Source organism: Lactuca serriola, chromosome 4 (genome assembly GCF_051521515.1).
Source record: "Lactuca serriola cultivar US96UC23 chromosome 4, Lser_US96UC23_V15, whole genome shotgun sequence".
Taxonomy (NCBI): domain Eukaryota; kingdom Viridiplantae; phylum Streptophyta; class Magnoliopsida; order Asterales; family Asteraceae; genus Lactuca; species Lactuca serriola.
The window spans coordinates 28,413,150-28,431,264 of NC_136411.1; the positions used below are offsets into that span (position 1 = coordinate 28,413,150).

General features: G+C 37.7%; 1 protein-coding gene and 1 long non-coding RNA gene across 2 annotated transcripts; one reads left to right on the plus strand and one right to left on the minus strand.

The window, feature by feature from the left end:
• Positions 1 to 2,742: 2,742 nt before the first annotated feature.
• LOC145100014 (uncharacterized) lies at positions 2,743 to 5,193 on the minus strand. The gene is made up of 3 exons (XR_013704765.1): positions 3,764 to 5,193; positions 3,370 to 3,422; positions 2,743 to 2,941 (listed from the first exon to the last, which is right to left on the minus strand). It is a non-coding gene; the product is annotated as an uncharacterized LOC145100014 (long non-coding RNA).
• Positions 5,194 to 15,776: 10,583 nt separating this feature from the next.
• LOC145101252 (Endosomal targeting BRO1-like domain-containing protein) lies at positions 15,777 to 17,948 on the plus strand. The gene is made up of 6 exons (XM_079038432.1): positions 15,777 to 16,077; positions 16,324 to 16,488; positions 16,573 to 16,834; positions 16,915 to 17,081; positions 17,167 to 17,316; positions 17,411 to 17,948. Exons 1-6 carry the CDS (start codon positions 16,036 to 16,038, stop codon positions 17,765 to 17,767), a joined length of 1,143 nt encoding a protein of 380 aa, XP_078894558.1. The 5' UTR covers positions 15,777 to 16,035; the 3' UTR covers positions 17,768 to 17,948.
• Positions 17,949 to 18,115: the final 167 nt, after the last annotated feature.

Here is an 18,115-nt window from a genome sequence, read left to right on the forward strand (position 1 = left end):
ATGTAGTGTATGTGGTGGATACGCGGGTCAGGAATCAGATTTCAGTTTCAGAGGTTCTAGTAGTTAGGGAGTTTGCTAACATGTTCCTGGAGGAGTTACACGGAGTGCCTCAGGAGAGACAAGTCGAGTTTAGGATCGACCTAGTGTCAGGTGCGGCCGCTATTGCCAAGGAGACATACCAGTTGGCACCACCAGAGATGCAGGATCTGTCATCACAGGTGGAGGAACTGCTGGGCAAGCAGTTCATTCGTCTGAGCAGTTCTCCGTGGGGAGCGTCGATCCTCTTCGTCAAGAAGAAGGATGGTTCACACCGGATGTGCATTGACTATCGGGAGTTAAACAAGTTGACAGTGAAGAACCGTTATCCACTCCCGAGGATAGATGATCTTTTCGATTAGTTGCAAGGAGCATCTTGGTTCTCCAAGATATACTTGAGGTCTGGGTACCATCAGGTCAGGGTTAGAGACGAGGACGTGCAGAAGACCGTATTCTGGACTCGTTGTGGACATTACGAGTTCGTGGTGATGCCGTTTGGGCTCACCAATGCGCCGGTAGTATTTATGGACCTGATGAATAAGGTCTGCAAATCGATGCTCAATCACTCGGTCATCGTGTTCATAGACGATATCTTGGTGTACTCCAAGACCCGAGAGCAGCATAAGGAGCATCTACGGGAGCTATTAGGAGTTCTGAGACGAGAACAACTTTATGGCAAGTTCTCGAAGTGCGAGTTTTGGTTACGAGAAGTTTAGTTCCTTGGACACCTAGTTAACCAATAGGGTATTTTGGTCGATCCGGCCAAAATCGAGGCGATTATGCATTGGGAGGTTCTGAAATCTCCCTCAGATATCATGAGCTTCTTGAGATTTTCAGAGTACTGTCAGAGATTCATACATGATTTCTCTAAGATTGCAGTACCCCTTACTCTTCTGACGAGGAAGGGGGTGGATTTCCGGTGCGGCCCTGAGCAACAGAGGGAATTTGAGACCCTCCGATAGCGACTTTGTGAGGCTCCAGTCTTGAATCTCCCAGATGGAGCTGAGGATTTTGTAGTGTTCTGTGATGCATCCATCACGGGACTGGGAGCGGTCCTCATGCAGAGAGGACAGGTGATAGCCTATGCGTCTCGGCAGTTGAAGCCGCACGAGATGAGATACCCTGCTCATGATCTGGAGCTGGGAGCGGTGGTATTCGCTCTCAAGATTTGGAGATATTATATATGTGGGGTCCATTTTACCATATACACGGACCACAAGAACCTGAGACACATTATGGATCAGTCGAACCTGAACATGAGACAACACGGGTGGTTGGATGTAGTCAAGGACTACGTCTATGAGATCCTTTACCACCCAGGTAAAGCAAACGTGGTTGCGGACGCTCTGAGCCGCAAGTCAGCTGGATCTTCTACTCCAACGACATGTATGATGATATTAGTGGATTCTCCACTAGTGGGTTTGATCAGGGAAGCTCAGGTTGAGGGTATGTAACAAGAGAATTGGAAGCTTGAGAGGATTAAGGGTGAGAACACCCGGTTTGTGCAGGATAGTCGAGGATTATTGACCTGTTGTGGTCGAGTCTGGGTTCGGATGTCTAGTGGGGTCAGACAAATTGTTCTGGAGGAGGCTCATAAGTCTCGCTTCTCTATTCACCCAGGGGGCACCAAGATGTACTGGGATTTGCGATTGAGTTATTGGTGGTCGTGCATGAAGCGAGAAATCACTTGCTACATGGAGAGGTGCTTAACCTGCAGGATGATCAAGGCCGAGCACCAGAGGCCGCACGGCCAGCTACAGCCCCTGGAGATTCCCATGTAGAAGTGGGAACAGATCACGATGGATTTTATCACCAAGTTGTCGAGGACGACGAAAGGCTTCGACGCTATTTGGGTCATCGTGGATCGATTGACCAAGAACGCCCACTTTTTAGCAATACGGGATAGTTCATCGGCCGAGAAGTTGGCTGACTTGTATATCCGCGAGATCGTTTCCCGCCATAGGGTGCTGCACTACAAGAAAATTTCAATTTAGCTACGGAAAAATTCCGTAGCAAAAGGTTAAAATTCCGTAGCTAAAGCTGATTAACTACGGAATTTGCTACACAAATTTTCAATTAGACTTCGTTGCTTTTTTTCTCGTAGCAAAATGTTTAGCTACGGAATTATAACTTCGTAGCAATTTTGCTATGACATTTTCTACGACATCTATTTCATTGCAATTTGTGATCCATAGCAAACTCCGTAGCAAATTTTCCGTAACCAATTCCGTAGCAATGTTTCCATAGCAAATTCCGTAACAATTTTTCCATAGCAAATTCCGTAGGCGTTTTTCCATAGCAACTTCCATAGCCATTTTCCATAGCAAATTCCGTAGCAAATTTTCTGTAACCAATTCCGTAGAAATATTTTCATAGCAAATTCCGTAGCCGTTATTCCATAGCAACTTTTATAGCCATTTTTCCATAGCAAATTCCGTAGTTAATTATGTAGTATTTTTTGCGTAGTCAATTCCGTAGGGATTTTTCCATAGCCAATTCCATAACGATTTTTCATAGCAAATTCCGTAGCATATATTCCGTACAATTATTTGATAAAATCTGATTATTCAATTCAATTATTTACATCAATTTATAAAAATTTAATTAATATAAAACCAAAAGTACCAAAATCTTTCTATAGAAACTAAAAGAAATATCCAATATATCAAAAGATACATATTTCAAAATTAAAAGCCGCTACAAATTAAATAGAAACTGTTATTCAATACATAATATTCTATCATTGATTAATAAAAGTTTTGACCTATTCACTCGAAGTGTTAAACATATTCATTGCTTGTGAAACGTATATTTGTATGTTGCTTTCGTTTCAATGTTGGAGCATCTTTGTTTTCCTTTGATTTATCACCACATGCTTCTCTTAATAAGAATTGGGACATCATTCCTGAAATTTTAAAAACTTCGGAAGTTATAAATCTGTTGGTTCACAAATATTACATAAATATCTTACTGAAAGATTAAGCAAACTACTTTTTTACATTAAAATACCAATGTACTTTTGGTTGCTTATGTATTCGAGCATCCTACTTTTTCCAATGAAAATTTAGCTAATTGTAGCAATGTGATCTAAATACAAAAGCTAAAAGTATAATGCAAATATTTTAATGAAAGTAGATTGCTATTTTTTGCATTTAGGCTTAGCCCTTTAAAAATGAAAAAAAAAAAAATAACAACCTATTTTTAGGATTAGCCCCTTTAAAACTAAAAATGGAACTATTTTTAAAGTGCAATGTCATAGCAAGTATAAAAGATAAAGCACAAAGCTTAAACATGATGGGTTTTTTTATCAGCTGGAGTGGAGTGGAGTGGAACCTGAGCTAAGAAACTTTATCTCAAGAAGTGGAGTGGAAAGAGTGGAGCAGAACCTAGAACAAAGAAAAACAAAGACCAAAAAGGTCAACTTGCAGATAAATAAATAAATAATAAAGCTGCAAATAAATAATTAAAAAGATATATGCAACCAGAAATATCAATCTTTTTACTTGAATCTTGGGCATTGTTAAAAAAATATTCCATTCGTTATCTATTTTGAATTTATTAATGTAAGGGTACAAATGTATGTACAAGTTGTATCCTCAAGTACTTGTAAATTGTATCAACTGAATTTTTCATGACAATTAAAGGCTTGTAAATTACACTACAACACTTTACACCGTAAAATGAAGTCCAAAAATAATATTCATAAAACAACTGGTAATCATCTAACCTGCAATAATCTTTACTTTATCCGCTTTGACATCCGTACGAAATGTGTTCATAGGACAAAATTCAGTTTCTTTTTAAACTCCACTTGTGTTATTTGTTCTTCATGACCTGTCTAGACATAAGAAAATATGAAATAAATAGCAAAGTACTTTCATTTATTTGTTCATTATAGCATCCTATTTTCATATACAAATACCTTGATAATAAAATTAACAATTTGGTAAATTTTTTAATGTAGAGTTCCTTAAAAAAATGGAATGGATAACGTTTTGAATAGATAATCAATGTGGAAAAAGAGTTTCTTTTGTGACTTGAACAAACTCTCTAGACACGAGTAAATGACAATTTTACCATTGATTAAAATGTTTGATCTTTCCATTTAATATTCACACATCATTGATCATGTTCTTATATACTTATAGTGAGAGAAGGATTATTTCGTTTGATTTTCCTTAGTGATCTTTCTGTATTATACGATTCCACCTGAAAATATTATCAAAATCATGAGTAAACTATTTATATAGCCCAAATTCAATAAAAATGTTGAAATGAGTCATGACTCAAAACATATAAGAAATTACAAGACAAGGGGATAATAACATCAGTTACTTTTTCTGATTTGGGAACATCATAATGACTTTTTGTTACCAAAATGCTATACAAATCACCTGCAGTAAAGAATAATTTTAATAATTCAATCCATATAGATTGGTTCATGGGATACTGAAATCTATAGATACACAAAAGTGATGCAATTGAAACAAGTAATGACTGAGCCATAGCTTTCATTTGAGTAATTTGCAGTTTTGTGTCTTTTTAGGATATTTATTGATTTTTGTCATTCTTTTAAGCTTAATAAATCTATGATGATCAGGCAATAGAAGCATCTTATTATTATCCTTTATCAAAGACAAATTATGAGTTTTATCCTAGAAAATCCATGCTAATTCAATAACAATACATCCAAAGAATGTGCGATATATATGATGCTCAGGCAATAAAGTCACATTAACACTTCATTATTTGTCTAGTCAAAATCCACAATTCAGATCAAATGCAATAAAACCGATCAATCAAATTCAACAATAAAAACTTGAATCAAGTTGTGTGTATGGATTGGTAGAGTTAACATAACATTAGGTGGAAATAGTCGTTGATGTTTTTTAGGCGACATAGAAAGATGATTTAGTGGCGCGTGCTGCAGGTTTTTTAGAAGAAAACATAACAGAGAAGAATGTTACCTCGTAAGGACAGAGACAATCAAGAAAAAAAAGTGGCGAAAAGGAGTAGGACAATGCACAGTGACATGAAGGCGACGAGGATCATCAATCGAGAACAATCTTCCAATTAACGGAGCAGGAGGCAAACGACAAAGCAAACTAGAGTGAGAGGAGCTTGCTGAAGTCCGATCGATAATGAGCTTCATGAAGTTCAATCGATAATGGCGTAAGTGTATATTGGGGGAAAACTGAGGAATAAAGAATTAGGTGAAGTGATTAAAAAATACCTCTTGAAATCAGACTGTTATATAAATAGAGGATGAACAATGACCAACATGATGGGGAGGCTGAACAACGGCGGTAGGTTGAGAGAGGGAGAGAGATGATCGGTCGGCAGGTTAGAGGTTTGATCGGGATACCAATTAGCTTGAATAGCTTGGCAACAATGTGAAAAACGAGGTCATCTGATTTTACCAATTCACCTTTATTTTTGAGCTGAGGATTGTGATTTTACCAATTTGCCCTTATTTTTGAACTGAGGATTATGCTTGAAACATTTAGCTTTGGACCTTCGTATACTATTAAGATAATATATACTAATTTGATGCACAGATAGATGTTCCTGTCACCGATTATTGTTAATTATTGCACCCAAATTTATTATATTTTATCCTATCTTATATGTCGTTTATAAAAATTAAAAAAACTTAAGAAAAAAATTAAGGGTAAAATATCAATTAAGTTTCATTCCGTAGCAAAATACTTATATAACTTAGTTCCGTAGAAATTTCTGTAACAAAAGAGCTATGGATTTTTCCGCCGTAGCAAAATAGCTATGTAAATCAATTTTGTAGCAAAATTCCATAGCATAATAGCTACGGAATTTCAATCCGTAGCAAAATAACTATGAAATTTATTTCCGTAACTAAATTTCGTTACAAAATGGCTACGGAATATCATTATGTAGCAAAATAGCTACGAAATTTAGATTTGTAGTAATTTCCATAGCAAAATAGTTATGTATTTTAATTTTGTAGCAAATTCGGTAGCAGATTATCTACAGATTACGATTCCATAACAAATTTCCATAATTAGTTATAAGTTTGCTACCAAAGTTTATTTTGTAGAAAATTTTGTAACAAAAAATCTACGGAAAATCGTTCCGTAGCATATTCCGTAGCAAAATGGCTACAAAATTTGATTCCGTAGCATTTTTCTGTAGCTATTCATGATTTTTCTTGTAGTGCTGGTCTCTATTGTCTTAGACCGCGATGTTCGGTTCACCTCCCATTTCTGGCAGAAGTTCCACGAGGAACTGGGCACACGGTTACACTTCAGTACAACTTATCATCCGCAGACAGACGACCAGAGTGAGCGGACTATACAGACTCTCGAGGATATGTTGAGAGCCTGCATTATTGACTTCGGTGGGAGTTGGGACTCTTACCTACTCCTTGCATAGTTCTCCTACACCAACAACTTTAATTCCAGTATTGGTGCCCCACCATATGAGTTTTTGTGTGGATGGATATGTCGCACCCTATTCTGTTGGGGTAAGATCGGTCACACGGTGATGGGACGGACAGAGGTAGTTCTGATAACAACCAAGAGGATTCAGCAGATCAGACAACAATTGCAAATCGCTCAGAGTCGGCAGAAGATTTACGCTGACAGACGCCGATCTGAGCTGGAGTTCTAGGTGGGTGACATGGTACTCCTGAAGGTCTCACCCTGGAAGGGTGTGATTCGCTTCAGGAAGAGGAGGAAATTGGGTCCCCGATACATAAGGCTATTCAGGATCATTTATAAGGTTGACAAGGTGGTGTATAGACCGGAAATCCCAGAGGAGCTTAGTCAAATTCACAACACTTTTCCCGTTTTGCAGTTGCAAAAGTGTATACCGGATGAGGAGGCGGTAGTGTCGTTATATGATATTTAGGTTGATGAGCGCCTGAATTACGTGGAGAGGCTGGTCGACGATCTTGAGAGGAAGGTAAAGGTTCTACGAAACAAGGAAGTACCTCTGGTAAAGGTATAGTGGGAGCACAGGAGGGGATCCGAGTGGACGTGGGAGCCGGAGGCAGAGAAGCAGGAGCATTATCCAGATTTATTCGTCGTAGCAAACTTCGAGGACGAATTCTAGTTCAAGTGGGGGAGAATTATAACGCCCTGAATCCCATGTATAAGCCTTAAATCCTTACAAACATGCTTATGGACCTACTCGACGAGTTGGTTGCCATAACTCGTCGTGTAGAGGCGGGTTAGCCAGTGTGGATTATTGGACCTACTCGACGAGTTAGAGGACACTGACTCGATGAGTAGGAGCTGGAAAATGAAACCCTAATTTCCAGGGTTTTCACCCTATTTAAAGGGTCATTAGTCTCCACCGGCCTCCCTTACTATCCCCCTTGACCTCAGAAAACCCTAATCGCGATTTTACTCCGTTTTTGTGTGTTAAGAAGCTTGGAAAAGTGGTTTTTGTGAAGAAGGATTGAAGTCTAAGGAGCTTAGAGCAAAGAAAAGCTTGTGGATCTGACTCTACTTCATCTTGACATCATTTTGAAGGTAACAAATCGTCACCTTGACTTCTCTCTAGCTAGATCTCTCCATGCATAGGTTTAGGCCCATTTTTAGCAAATATGTGAACCATTTCGGGTATTAGTCATGATCTGAAGTTTTAACTTCAGATCTGGACTTCTCTAAGTTCCTATAGTCATAAAGTTATTAGATTTAGCAAGCCTTAGCCCTTCTATTGGGTTAAACCCTTCCCTTAGCTTGGTTTTGGCATTTAGGACCATGCATGTACGTAAAGTTTGCAACTTTACATGGAAACCATGCCCTAGGAGGTTAGATCTGCAATTTGGATCTTTGGGGTAGCTTAAAATCTTCTGAATGAGGAATGGACTGAAGGACTCGACGAGTTGCATGGTCAAATCGACGAGTCGGATGAATATTGGACGTGGTGGGTTTCTGCATGGACTTGGTGAGTTAGTAAGGCGACTGGACGAGTTAGTTAGGGTTTTCCTGACTTTTGGACACACATGGACTCGACGAGTTATCTGGAAACTTGGCGAGTCAACTAGGGTTTTCATGATTTCTCGAGTTCTGGAAGGACTCGACGAGTTAGTGAACTGTACTCAACGAGTTGGGTCAACATGGACTGTTGACCTTGACCATTGACTTTGACTTTGACCAAGGGTTGACCATTTTGACTCTAGGGGTATTTTAGTAATTTGGGAATTTATGGAAGTGGTCCTATGGTGAATATAGGTGGTGTAGTTTGTGGCTGTGATTCGAGAGTTTGACCTTATCACTATAGTTCGACAATTGTGAGGTTAGTTTTCCTTACTATACTCAAGGGTCTAAGGCACCAATGACGACCCTTTTAGATTGTTATCCTGATATGTTATGCTAGTATGATTTATTAAATCACTATCCTGGTAGATAGGATGGTATTATGCTGTTATGATCTGTTAGATCAGTATCCTGGTAGATAGGATGATGTTATGCTAGTATGATCTGTTAGATTGGTATCCTGGTAGATAGGATGTATTTATGTTGTTATGATTTGTTACATTGGTTTGTCTGTCTATAGACTGTTATGTGGTTATTTGATATATGTGCACATGTTTGAATTGTGGTTGAGGCTTATTTGCTTTGTGGGAGAGCCAACAGACCTGGGCATTCCAACCTGATGGTTTGTGGGTCGTGAGTATTCCATCATGAGGATGATTAGACTCGTAGTATGTGGGCATTCCAACCCGATGGTTGTGGGCCGAGGGTATTCCATCCCGAGGATGACTGGACCCATAGTATGTTTGCATTCCAACCCGATGGTTGAGGGACTGGGGTATTCTAACCCGATGGTTGATTGGACCCATTGTAGCATCTGGTTCCTGGTACGTATTCCCTGTAATTAATATTTTTAAAATAATGCATTTTTGCCTTGGACTCGGCGAGTTGAAGGACCAACTCGCCGAGTAGGAGCGAGATAAGACGCAGGGTATGAGCTTTGGACTCGGCGAGTCGGTTCCTGGACTCGGCGAGTAGACCCTGTTTGGGCAAAAACCCTAATACGGGTGTTTGCACCCTATTTAAACGCTCTAACTTGGCCTCCTTTGTCCCTAACACTTACAGAGAGTTGTAGAGCGAAACCCTAGCCCCCATATTGTTCTTGTGAGTGATTTTGGCTTTGTGAAGGAGGTTTGTAGCTTAGAAGAAGAAGGAAGAGGTTGAAGTGTGCAAGGAGGGGAGGTAGATCCGGAATCTACACTGTGAGAAGCTTTCATTCAAGTAGAAAAGTTCTTACCTTGATCACTAGTTCATTAGATCCCCTTTTTGTCCCAAATTGGTGGGTTTCAATCCCTAAAACCTCAAACTCCATGTGTTTATGCTTTATGTTCCAAAAGGACTTCAGATCTGGACCTTATGGGCATCTTATAAGTATAAAGTCTCTACGGTTGAAGTGATTGAGGTCCCTATTAAGTGTATGACCTCATAAAGAGCTTGGATTTGCCTTTTTGAGCTTATAGGGCCATGCATGCATGTAAAGTTTGCAACTTTACGTGATAAGCATGCCCTAGGAACATAGATCTATGGTTTGGAAGCGTTGCATGTCTTAGATTTGGTCTGTATGGGAAATGGGTCGAAGGGACTCGGCGAGTCCCAAAGTGGAACTCGGCGAGTTCTATGAAGATGGTCTTAGATTCAGTGAGTCCTATGAAGATTGCCTGGAACTCGATGAGTTGTTCTTCAAACTCGGCGAGTCATATGAACTGTTACTGAGTAAGAGGGGTTTAAGTGTTGTTGGTCCAACCCTTCGTATCTACACGCGGAATTAGCAATTTAATGTGTAGCAATAGTCCCAGAAACCCAAATCCTCATAAAGGATGCTCTGGTGAGGATTTGGAAGCGAGTAGGAGATCTGCTCGTGGGGACTTTGCGAGTTGTTCTTGGACTCGGTGAGTCGGAACGCGAGTCAGTTCAATCGTCCCAAGTAGTGAGTTAAGGGTGACTCAGTGAGTGGGAAGAGGGACTTGGCGAGTAGGACCGGGTTAATAGGAGAAGGACTCGGCGAGTCTGTGCCATGACTCGGCGAGTCCATTCAACTGGAAGTTGACTTTAACCAAGGAGCTGACCTTGGACCAGGGGTGGGTCAGTCATTTGACCTAAGGGTATTTATGAGTGGCTAATCTATGTTTATGGATTTATAGCCGGAGGATTATCGGTGCAGCAGTCAGACGTCTAACAGTCAGACTTTCGGTAGCTACTTTTCGAGGTGAGTTTCCTTCCAGTAGGAATGGGTCTAAGGCACCAAGGCCAGCCCGTATAGACAATATGTTAGTATCGGAGTGTGGGTAGAGCCCGTATCTCATAGTTGAGTTTGATTATGATATATGCCAGTATGATAGAATTGTTTATACTCGTTTTCTGTGTGATACTTGTATGCTATGGTTTATTAGCGGAGTGTGGGTGAGGCCCGTATCTCTCATCTAGCGGAGTGTGGGCGAGGCCAGTATCTCTCAGATAGCAGAGTGTAGGCGAGGCCCATATCTCTCAGATAGCGGAATGTGGGCGAGGCCCGTATCTCCATGAGTGTGGGCGAGGCCCGTATCTCCTAGTTGTTCATTGTATGATTGCTTGGTATGAGGTATTGTGGGGGAACTCACTAACCTTCTTGCTTACAGTTTATAGTTTTGGTTTCAGGTACTTCTTCAGCGAAGGGGAAAGAGCTGGCACGGTAGCAACACATCATACACCTATCTTGTTTTCCGCACTATGAGATTGTTCTGGGATTTGTACTCTGACACTATGGTTGATTCCATGTTTTGGTTTTCAGACACGTAATATGTTTTAAGAAATTATATGATCGAATGTTGTTTATTTTCAAATGTTTTGCAAAGTGTTTAATTAAAAATGAAAATTTTTGGACTTGAAAATTGGGTCGTTACACCCATAGTATGATGTTTGTGTTTATGTGTATATTGTTGTATGTATGGGTATTTTGGGGGAAACTTACTAAGCTTCGGGCTTACAGTTTTGGATTTTGTTTCAGGTACTTCAGATGATCGCAGAAAGGCGAAGGAGTGATCATACACATCCTCATGTTTTATGATCTGGATTTCTGTGATACTCTGATGTTTAAAATATTTTGAAAACAAGTTTTGTAATAATTATTGGTTTTGAAATGGTTGAAAAAGTTTAAATTTTGAATGATTTTTATAGATGTTACAGTTGGACTTCAGGAAGATAGCATAAGCAGGGAACATGTTTTTGATGGCTGGATCAGCTTGAATTACATTTCCGATTTGGATTTCTTGGTTACATTATTTTCATTGTATGTTTCTACTTTTGTTGTGATGTTTCTAGATTCAACGTATTTTCAAAATTTTGGTTACTGGTTGAAAGAAAGGGGTGAAGAACAAAATATTTGGAATTACAATTTCTTCACTAAGAAGGCTAATGAAGCAAATATATAAAGTTAGGATTTTGCATTGGTGAAGTTAGGACATCATTTTTTGAAAACTCTACCAAAATAATAGAAAATTGCTTTGTAATTGACTGATGTTGCTATAAATTGTATGTTTTTTAGGGAGCATGTTGTAATATGAAGGCATCAAAGTAGAATGCTTTTAACTCAGATTGTTAGGAGTTCCTTGTGATGAGTGAGTTTAAAAGAACATAAAGAATTGGCCTATCAAAAGGTCGTCTTCCCTTCAAAGACGAAGGGAAGCAGCTGAGAAAGCCGACATTGAAAGAAGGAAAAAAAGTTGTTGAGGTTCGTTTTGCATTTATTGTCCATCATCCATATTTCATCATCATCATGTAAATATATTGACAAATGAGAATTTACAGGTTGTTGGAGAGAGATGAGGTTATTTAGGTAACCTACCAGTTTATGTGGCATCAGGTTCTGCTGCTCCATCTCGTGCTCATCTTAATGGCATAAAGAGAAAACAAAGACTATAGACTAAGGATCAGAAAACAGTACCAGAAAAAAAATGTAAGGATTAGTGGAAAAAAATTGATTACTTCTCTTCAAATTCCAAGGTGGTTCTAATCACTTTAATGTTCTAAATTTATAGTTGGTATTTTGTTTTAACTTTAATGTTTTAATGTCACACTCCCAAACCAGAATGGCGGAAACATTCGGGGGTGGATGACTTCACGTAGTATCACAACAATTGAATATTGCAAAGAAAGTAACACAACCATCATATATATAATAAAAACGTATATTGTTGCGTTATACATATTTGCAAAAGAATATTACAATATGATGATATAAATGTTAAATGATAAACGTCCTTAGCGTTCCTTCTTCAAAAGCTGGTGGTTACCTGTATTACTGATTCCCTGAGAAATACAAGTGGTTTCGAAAAAGTGTCAACAATTAAGTTGGTGAGTTCATAAGTGTTTTGTATTGAAAAGTATGTCCTTTTGGTAGTAAATCGATGAACGAGGTTTTCAGAAAATCCAATATTTTCTATAAATGGTTTGAAAAGTTCCCAGAGTTGGAGTGCGTTAGTATGTTTCATACTTGAATAATAATGATAAACTTTGTGCTAAAAATAATGTGGAAAACTGAATGCATATATGAATCTCGTAAATCAAACTTGCTTTTATACTTTTATGTGACTTTTATAACTATACTATTGACACTGACTGCCTGTAACAACATTCTTCAAGTGTTGTAGTGTTATGACATTTGTCACCCCAGACCTGCCGGTCTAACTATAGCTAATAGTTTAGGTGCGGGGTTGTCAATCCCGTATAGATCTATACACAAGTATCACGCTCTCCCTCCAAGAGATTATGGTATATAATACAGGACTTGAAATGCATACATAAGAGTACGTTGAAGTTTGAATATCTCACATTGCTTGGTATAACTAGATTTACGATAAGAAAGACTTTACTTTATTTGAAAGTATTTCGCTTGTCAAGATGTATATGTAAAAATGTATGAATAACTTGTTAACTATACTCATTATAGTTTCTCAGAAAGTATGTTCCCATTTAGTAAAAATAACTTGGTGATATAATAGTCCTTTAAACATAAGGATGCTTGTATCAATACTCTATAAGATAAATATTACATTTACGTTTATAAAATGATACTTTGACTTGTAATGTACTTGTATTTCCCCCCTAAAACATGAAAAGAATTGAAAGGTAGGGGTATGAACTCACTCGTTTGGTTTGAAGAGAGAGAGGCTAGAGTTGAGCAGAACTGCGACCGCGGAAAGTTGCGTCTTCGGGCTCTTCGGGGATCTCGGTAGCGTAGATCTTTCGTCGGGGGCTCGGGTACGGAAACCGAGGGCGTCGAGATAGCTTCTGGAGCTTGAAAGTATGAGAGGGTGACTGGGAGTTTGAGAAAGTGTGCAAAAACCCGTAGCTCAAACCCTCTACTTATAGTGCTGGAGGATCGCGTACGCGGGGCGTACCACCGGAGTACGCTGGGCGTACGCGGTACGCGGGGCGTACTTAGGTTACTCGGGGCGTAAAAATGCGTCACGGCTTACGACTCCGGTCTAGCTAAGCGTAGAGTTGCAGCCGATGGGACTCGACTCTGGGTCTAGTACGTTGGGCGTAATCTGGGATTACGTTGGGCGTACTCCAGTCTTCCATCTTCTAGATTCCGTAACTTTCGCGTACGGGCTATGTTTTTCGCGTTCTTTATATCCACACGTAGGTGAGATTATGCTCTACAACTTTCATTTAGACTCCGTCGGCTAGTTTTGACTTTATTTTTAATGATATATTTTTAATAGGCCGGGACTGCTAAAGTCCGTTAAAAATCCATAGTTTCTTTATTCGACGTCGGTTTTCGTTTGTCTTTTTATCATTTTACTCCTATTGTGGAGATCTTCAACTTTCGTTTAGGTGGCGATAGCTAACAAACACTCGATCTTCAATTCGAGTTTTTAGCCCTCTACTACTGTTAGGAAACTTAGGAAAAATCGTAACTTCTTCATACGAGGTCCAATTTGGGCGATCTTTTTATGTACGTTTACAGTTTAACGAACTCTACAACTTTTGTTCAGATCCTTAAGGCTAAAATGCATTTTATTGAAATTTCACTTTTTACGTTAAATAACGTTTTAACGGTGTGTCGTAAATATACGATTGATTATAATTTATTCAATGTAACCCGGTTTTGAACGTTCTTTACGTTTTTGGAAACCTTGGCACGGTATCTAATATTTGATGCATCCCAACTTAGATACTTGAACACTTTATTTTTGAGGTTAATTTAGTTGATTCCAAATAGTTTTCGTTGTTTTTGACTTTTGAGCGTTACACTGCTTTTGGAAAAAAATATAGGGTTGTCACATTTAACTTAATACTCTACCCTCTAGGAACCGAAAAACTCAAAATCTACTGTTTCAGGTTCCGGTCGGACAAATTTGATAAGCCCGACAAGGAGCAAAAGACCAAATCAGTCAATTTCTTCAAAAAAAAAGGACAAGAGGGACTTACTCATTCTATCTGTTAATTTTGTCTTAGTTTAATAAGAAATGGAGAGAATGTAAGCAAGATTAGGTATCTATTGCATTCCTCATGTGCAGTAAGAGGTACATGAAGATGACAAGTTGGAAATAACAAAACAAACTAAGATGTTGTATGATTTGGAAACTAATGGTTGTAGTTAGTTATTCCGTTGAGCCTATTTATTTTTATTGTAAAAGATGATTGCTACTTTATAGAGTTGAAATATCACACAAGTCAATAATTTGTTTCATGTACATATAATAGGCAACATATAATACTTTACTTTCTTAATGCATCTCTTTCTATCTTCAATATCAAACTTCTAGGTTTCAAGGTGTTGGAAATTTCACCCTGCATTTTCTCGATGATCATCGTGGTGAAACATCTTGAATACAATACATTTGGGCTAAAAGGTATAGCCAGTCAGGTAAATACACGATAATTAGATCAAATAGAAACGACGGCTTATGTTATGACTTCCATCTTAAGCTAATAAATCCAATTTTTTATATTGTTTCCTTTATCGATTCTAACCCCGCAACGCGGGGTTTCTTCTCTAGTTAATTAGGAAAAGATTCACAATCAATTATCTAAATCATAACTCAAAATAAAAAGTTTCCGCAAATAAAAAAAGCAGAAAAAACGCGTTTTGAGGCCTAAAACGATTTCGAATGACCGAAAAACATCACATGTCACGACAAAACATCGAGTTTTCTTAATCGGCCCATTTTACATATCGTGTGTGAATTTTGTCTAATTCCAAGTTGTTTGATCATTTCGGAAGATGTGACGCAGATGTCATGATACTTCCGATCCTACCAATGCTGATATCATCTAACCATGCATCATCATTTGTACCACTTGCATCAAAAGAATTTAATTTTGGTAAATTGCTTCAAGTTTAATTTGGTGTATGAAATTTATGGATTAAAATGTATTAAATATTGTTTTCCGCATTAGCTTGTTATCAAGATAAATTCTTTATTATTATTTGTATTTAACATTGTTTACGTTTCTTTATAGTAGATGTTAATAAAATAAATTTATAAATTTTAGATATAATAATAAAATAAATGTTGATAAAATAAAGTTTATAAATTTGAGATATAATAATAAAATAAATATTTTATATAGTTGATTAAACCCATATAGTGATAGATCCATGATCTTTTTACGCCCGTTCGGACCTTTTCAGCCCCAAATCGAAACGGGCATGGGCATGGGCATGGGAAGTTTCTGGATTCGCGGGAACCCATCCTTACGATCCGATTGCCATCAAATCCCAAAATCTTAGCAGGGAAGAAACAGAAATTTAATGGATAGACTTTTGGGGTAAACATCGCCATCAAAACTCAAAACCCTCAATTATTGTGAAAAACTGTAAATACATCTCACTTTCATGTGAGGAACTTTTCAAACCCTAATTCACTTCATGTAACCCTCGAAATTTGTTCGAATCCCCTTTGTCATTTTCAAGAACTTCCAAGAAGCATCCACGAAACTTAACTCGTTGGATTTTGTAACAAGAAGTCTTGATCCTAGTTGATTCGAGTTAGCCATGCTGCATTTCAAAGATCCTTCAAAGCTCAGAACCAAAAAGGTAATCTTCGTACATGCAACACTGTGATTATAAGTTCTCGCTAGGAAATTAGAACAAACATCGTTAGTTTTTGCCCGATTATAGATTGTTTGGCGTATGGGTTCTCTACAATTGTATCCATGTATAAATTGGTGCGAGTTGTGTCCATAATTGGTGTAGTTTCTGAACTTATGATATTGATGTAAGATATAAACAATCGATTTAGTGATGAATTATCGAATATAAACTTAATCTCGACTTCAACAGATTGTTTTTGAAGATGTATACTGTGCTCAAGATTCAGGCACTCTCGAACAACTGAAAGAGTTAAGCTCTAAGCGTGTGAATGTTGAATCCATCAACGAAAACAACTCCATTACAAATGCCATTGCTAGGGAAATGTCAGGGGGATTAACTTCTCAGTATGAACAGGTTGATATATTTACCCTATCATTCTCTTACCTTACCCAATGTATCTTATTTTTGAATGGTGATAATTTTGTTCTTACATTCCAGGACATTCAAAAGCTAGAACTTTATGTGCCATTATTGGAGAACTTGATTCAACATGTTGAAGTAATTGGTGATCATACAAAAGTGATTCGTTGGACATCAGATCTTAAGATAAGGTGGACAAGTCCTCTTAGTTCTTCATCTTTCTTCAACCTCATGGGTCCAAGATTTTTTCAGATTGATAAGCTGCAGTTTGAGCTTGGAATGGTTTTGTTCTTTTATGGTGCAATGCTTCGTGAATGGGCTTCCCATGTTTTAAAAACAGGTAGAACTTAATCTTTTCTTTTTGAAATCTCTGTATAGTTATTAATGATTCTTTTGTTTTGCATCTTATTTTTATCATAGATTTAGTGCAATCCACAACCCTGTTCAGAAAAGCTGCAGGGGTTTATCATTATTTGGCTCATGAAATTCTTCCATCTTTACAACCAGCACTTACACCCGAAGCACCACCAGAAGCTTCTTCATCTGTTTCTTCAATTATGAGCTTCATCTGCTTAGCAGAGGCTCAGGTTAGGTTTCATGTTTCATCTCTTATTTCCTTTTTAGTTGTTTCAAGAAACATATTCATTATTTCCTTGAAAAAAAAATGCACAGATAGTAACTATAATGAAAGCTGAGGAGAAACAAATAGCTGTTGGGCTTTTGGCAAAGCTACACTATGGTGTAGTACAGTTATTTGATGAAGCCAAAAATTGTTTCTTGAAATCAGTCAAAGAATGCAAAGATTTGTCACCAAGTTTGATGGTATGCATGAGTTTTTGATTATTTTGATTATTATTATAATAGAATAAAATACACAAATAAGTAAAAGTAGGTTGATATTTGATGTATTATGCAGGAGTACATAACATGTAGTAAAGTGGTGCATGAGTTGAGAAGTTACAAATACATGGCACAGAGTCTGAAAGGGGAAGGGGAAATAGGGAATGCAATTGGGGTGCTTAAAAGGGTGTTGGAATGGAATAATAATAATAGCAATGTTGTTGGAGGAATGGAATCATGGAAGGTGGTTATAAAGGAAGAGATTGAGTGTGTGAGGGATTTGGTGAGAAAATATACACATGAGAATGAGTTTGTGTGGCATGAAAAAATTCCTTATGAGGATGATTTGCCATTGGCTCAAGGGAGAAAGATTGCAACTTGCATAGATTATCATCCTCAAAGATGGGAAAGAAATCTTGCACTCAAGATTTAATACAACATAATTTTTTTTTGAGCTATCAACAATTGTTGGCTCTTTTTATTTTTTTTAAAGAAAAAGTTAACAAATAGTATATACATATCTTTGTTTGAGGACCTATGTATAGATTTATGCGATGTTTTGCTTTGTGTTTGTTTTTTTTGCTTTTTTAATGAGATATATAGGATTGTGAGATTGTCCTTTTTGAAGGGTATATACAACATGTCTTTGGAGATGCCTTTGTGTTATAGTTGGGTTCTGAATTTTGCCCAATTGAAAATAAAACAGGAAAGTCCTTCAAAAAAATTCAAAATATGATAATGACCTTGAAATAAATATAAAAAAACGAGTAAATATATAAAT

What these genes read in the sequence shown, in the direction of transcription:
- LOC145101252 (XM_079038432.1), top strand. Translation starts at nt 16,036, where the DNA reads ATGCTGCATTTCAAAGATCCTTCAAAGCTCAGAACCAAAAAG. An exon ending in TTCCCATGTTTTAAAAACAG is followed by an intron (nt 16,835 to 16,914) that starts GTAGAACTTAAT and finishes TTTTTATCATAG; the next exon opens with ATTTAGTGCAATCCACAACC. An exon ending in TCTGCTTAGCAGAGGCTCAG is followed by an intron (nt 17,082 to 17,166) that starts GTTAGGTTTCAT and finishes AAAAATGCACAG; the next exon opens with ATAGTAACTATAATGAAAGC.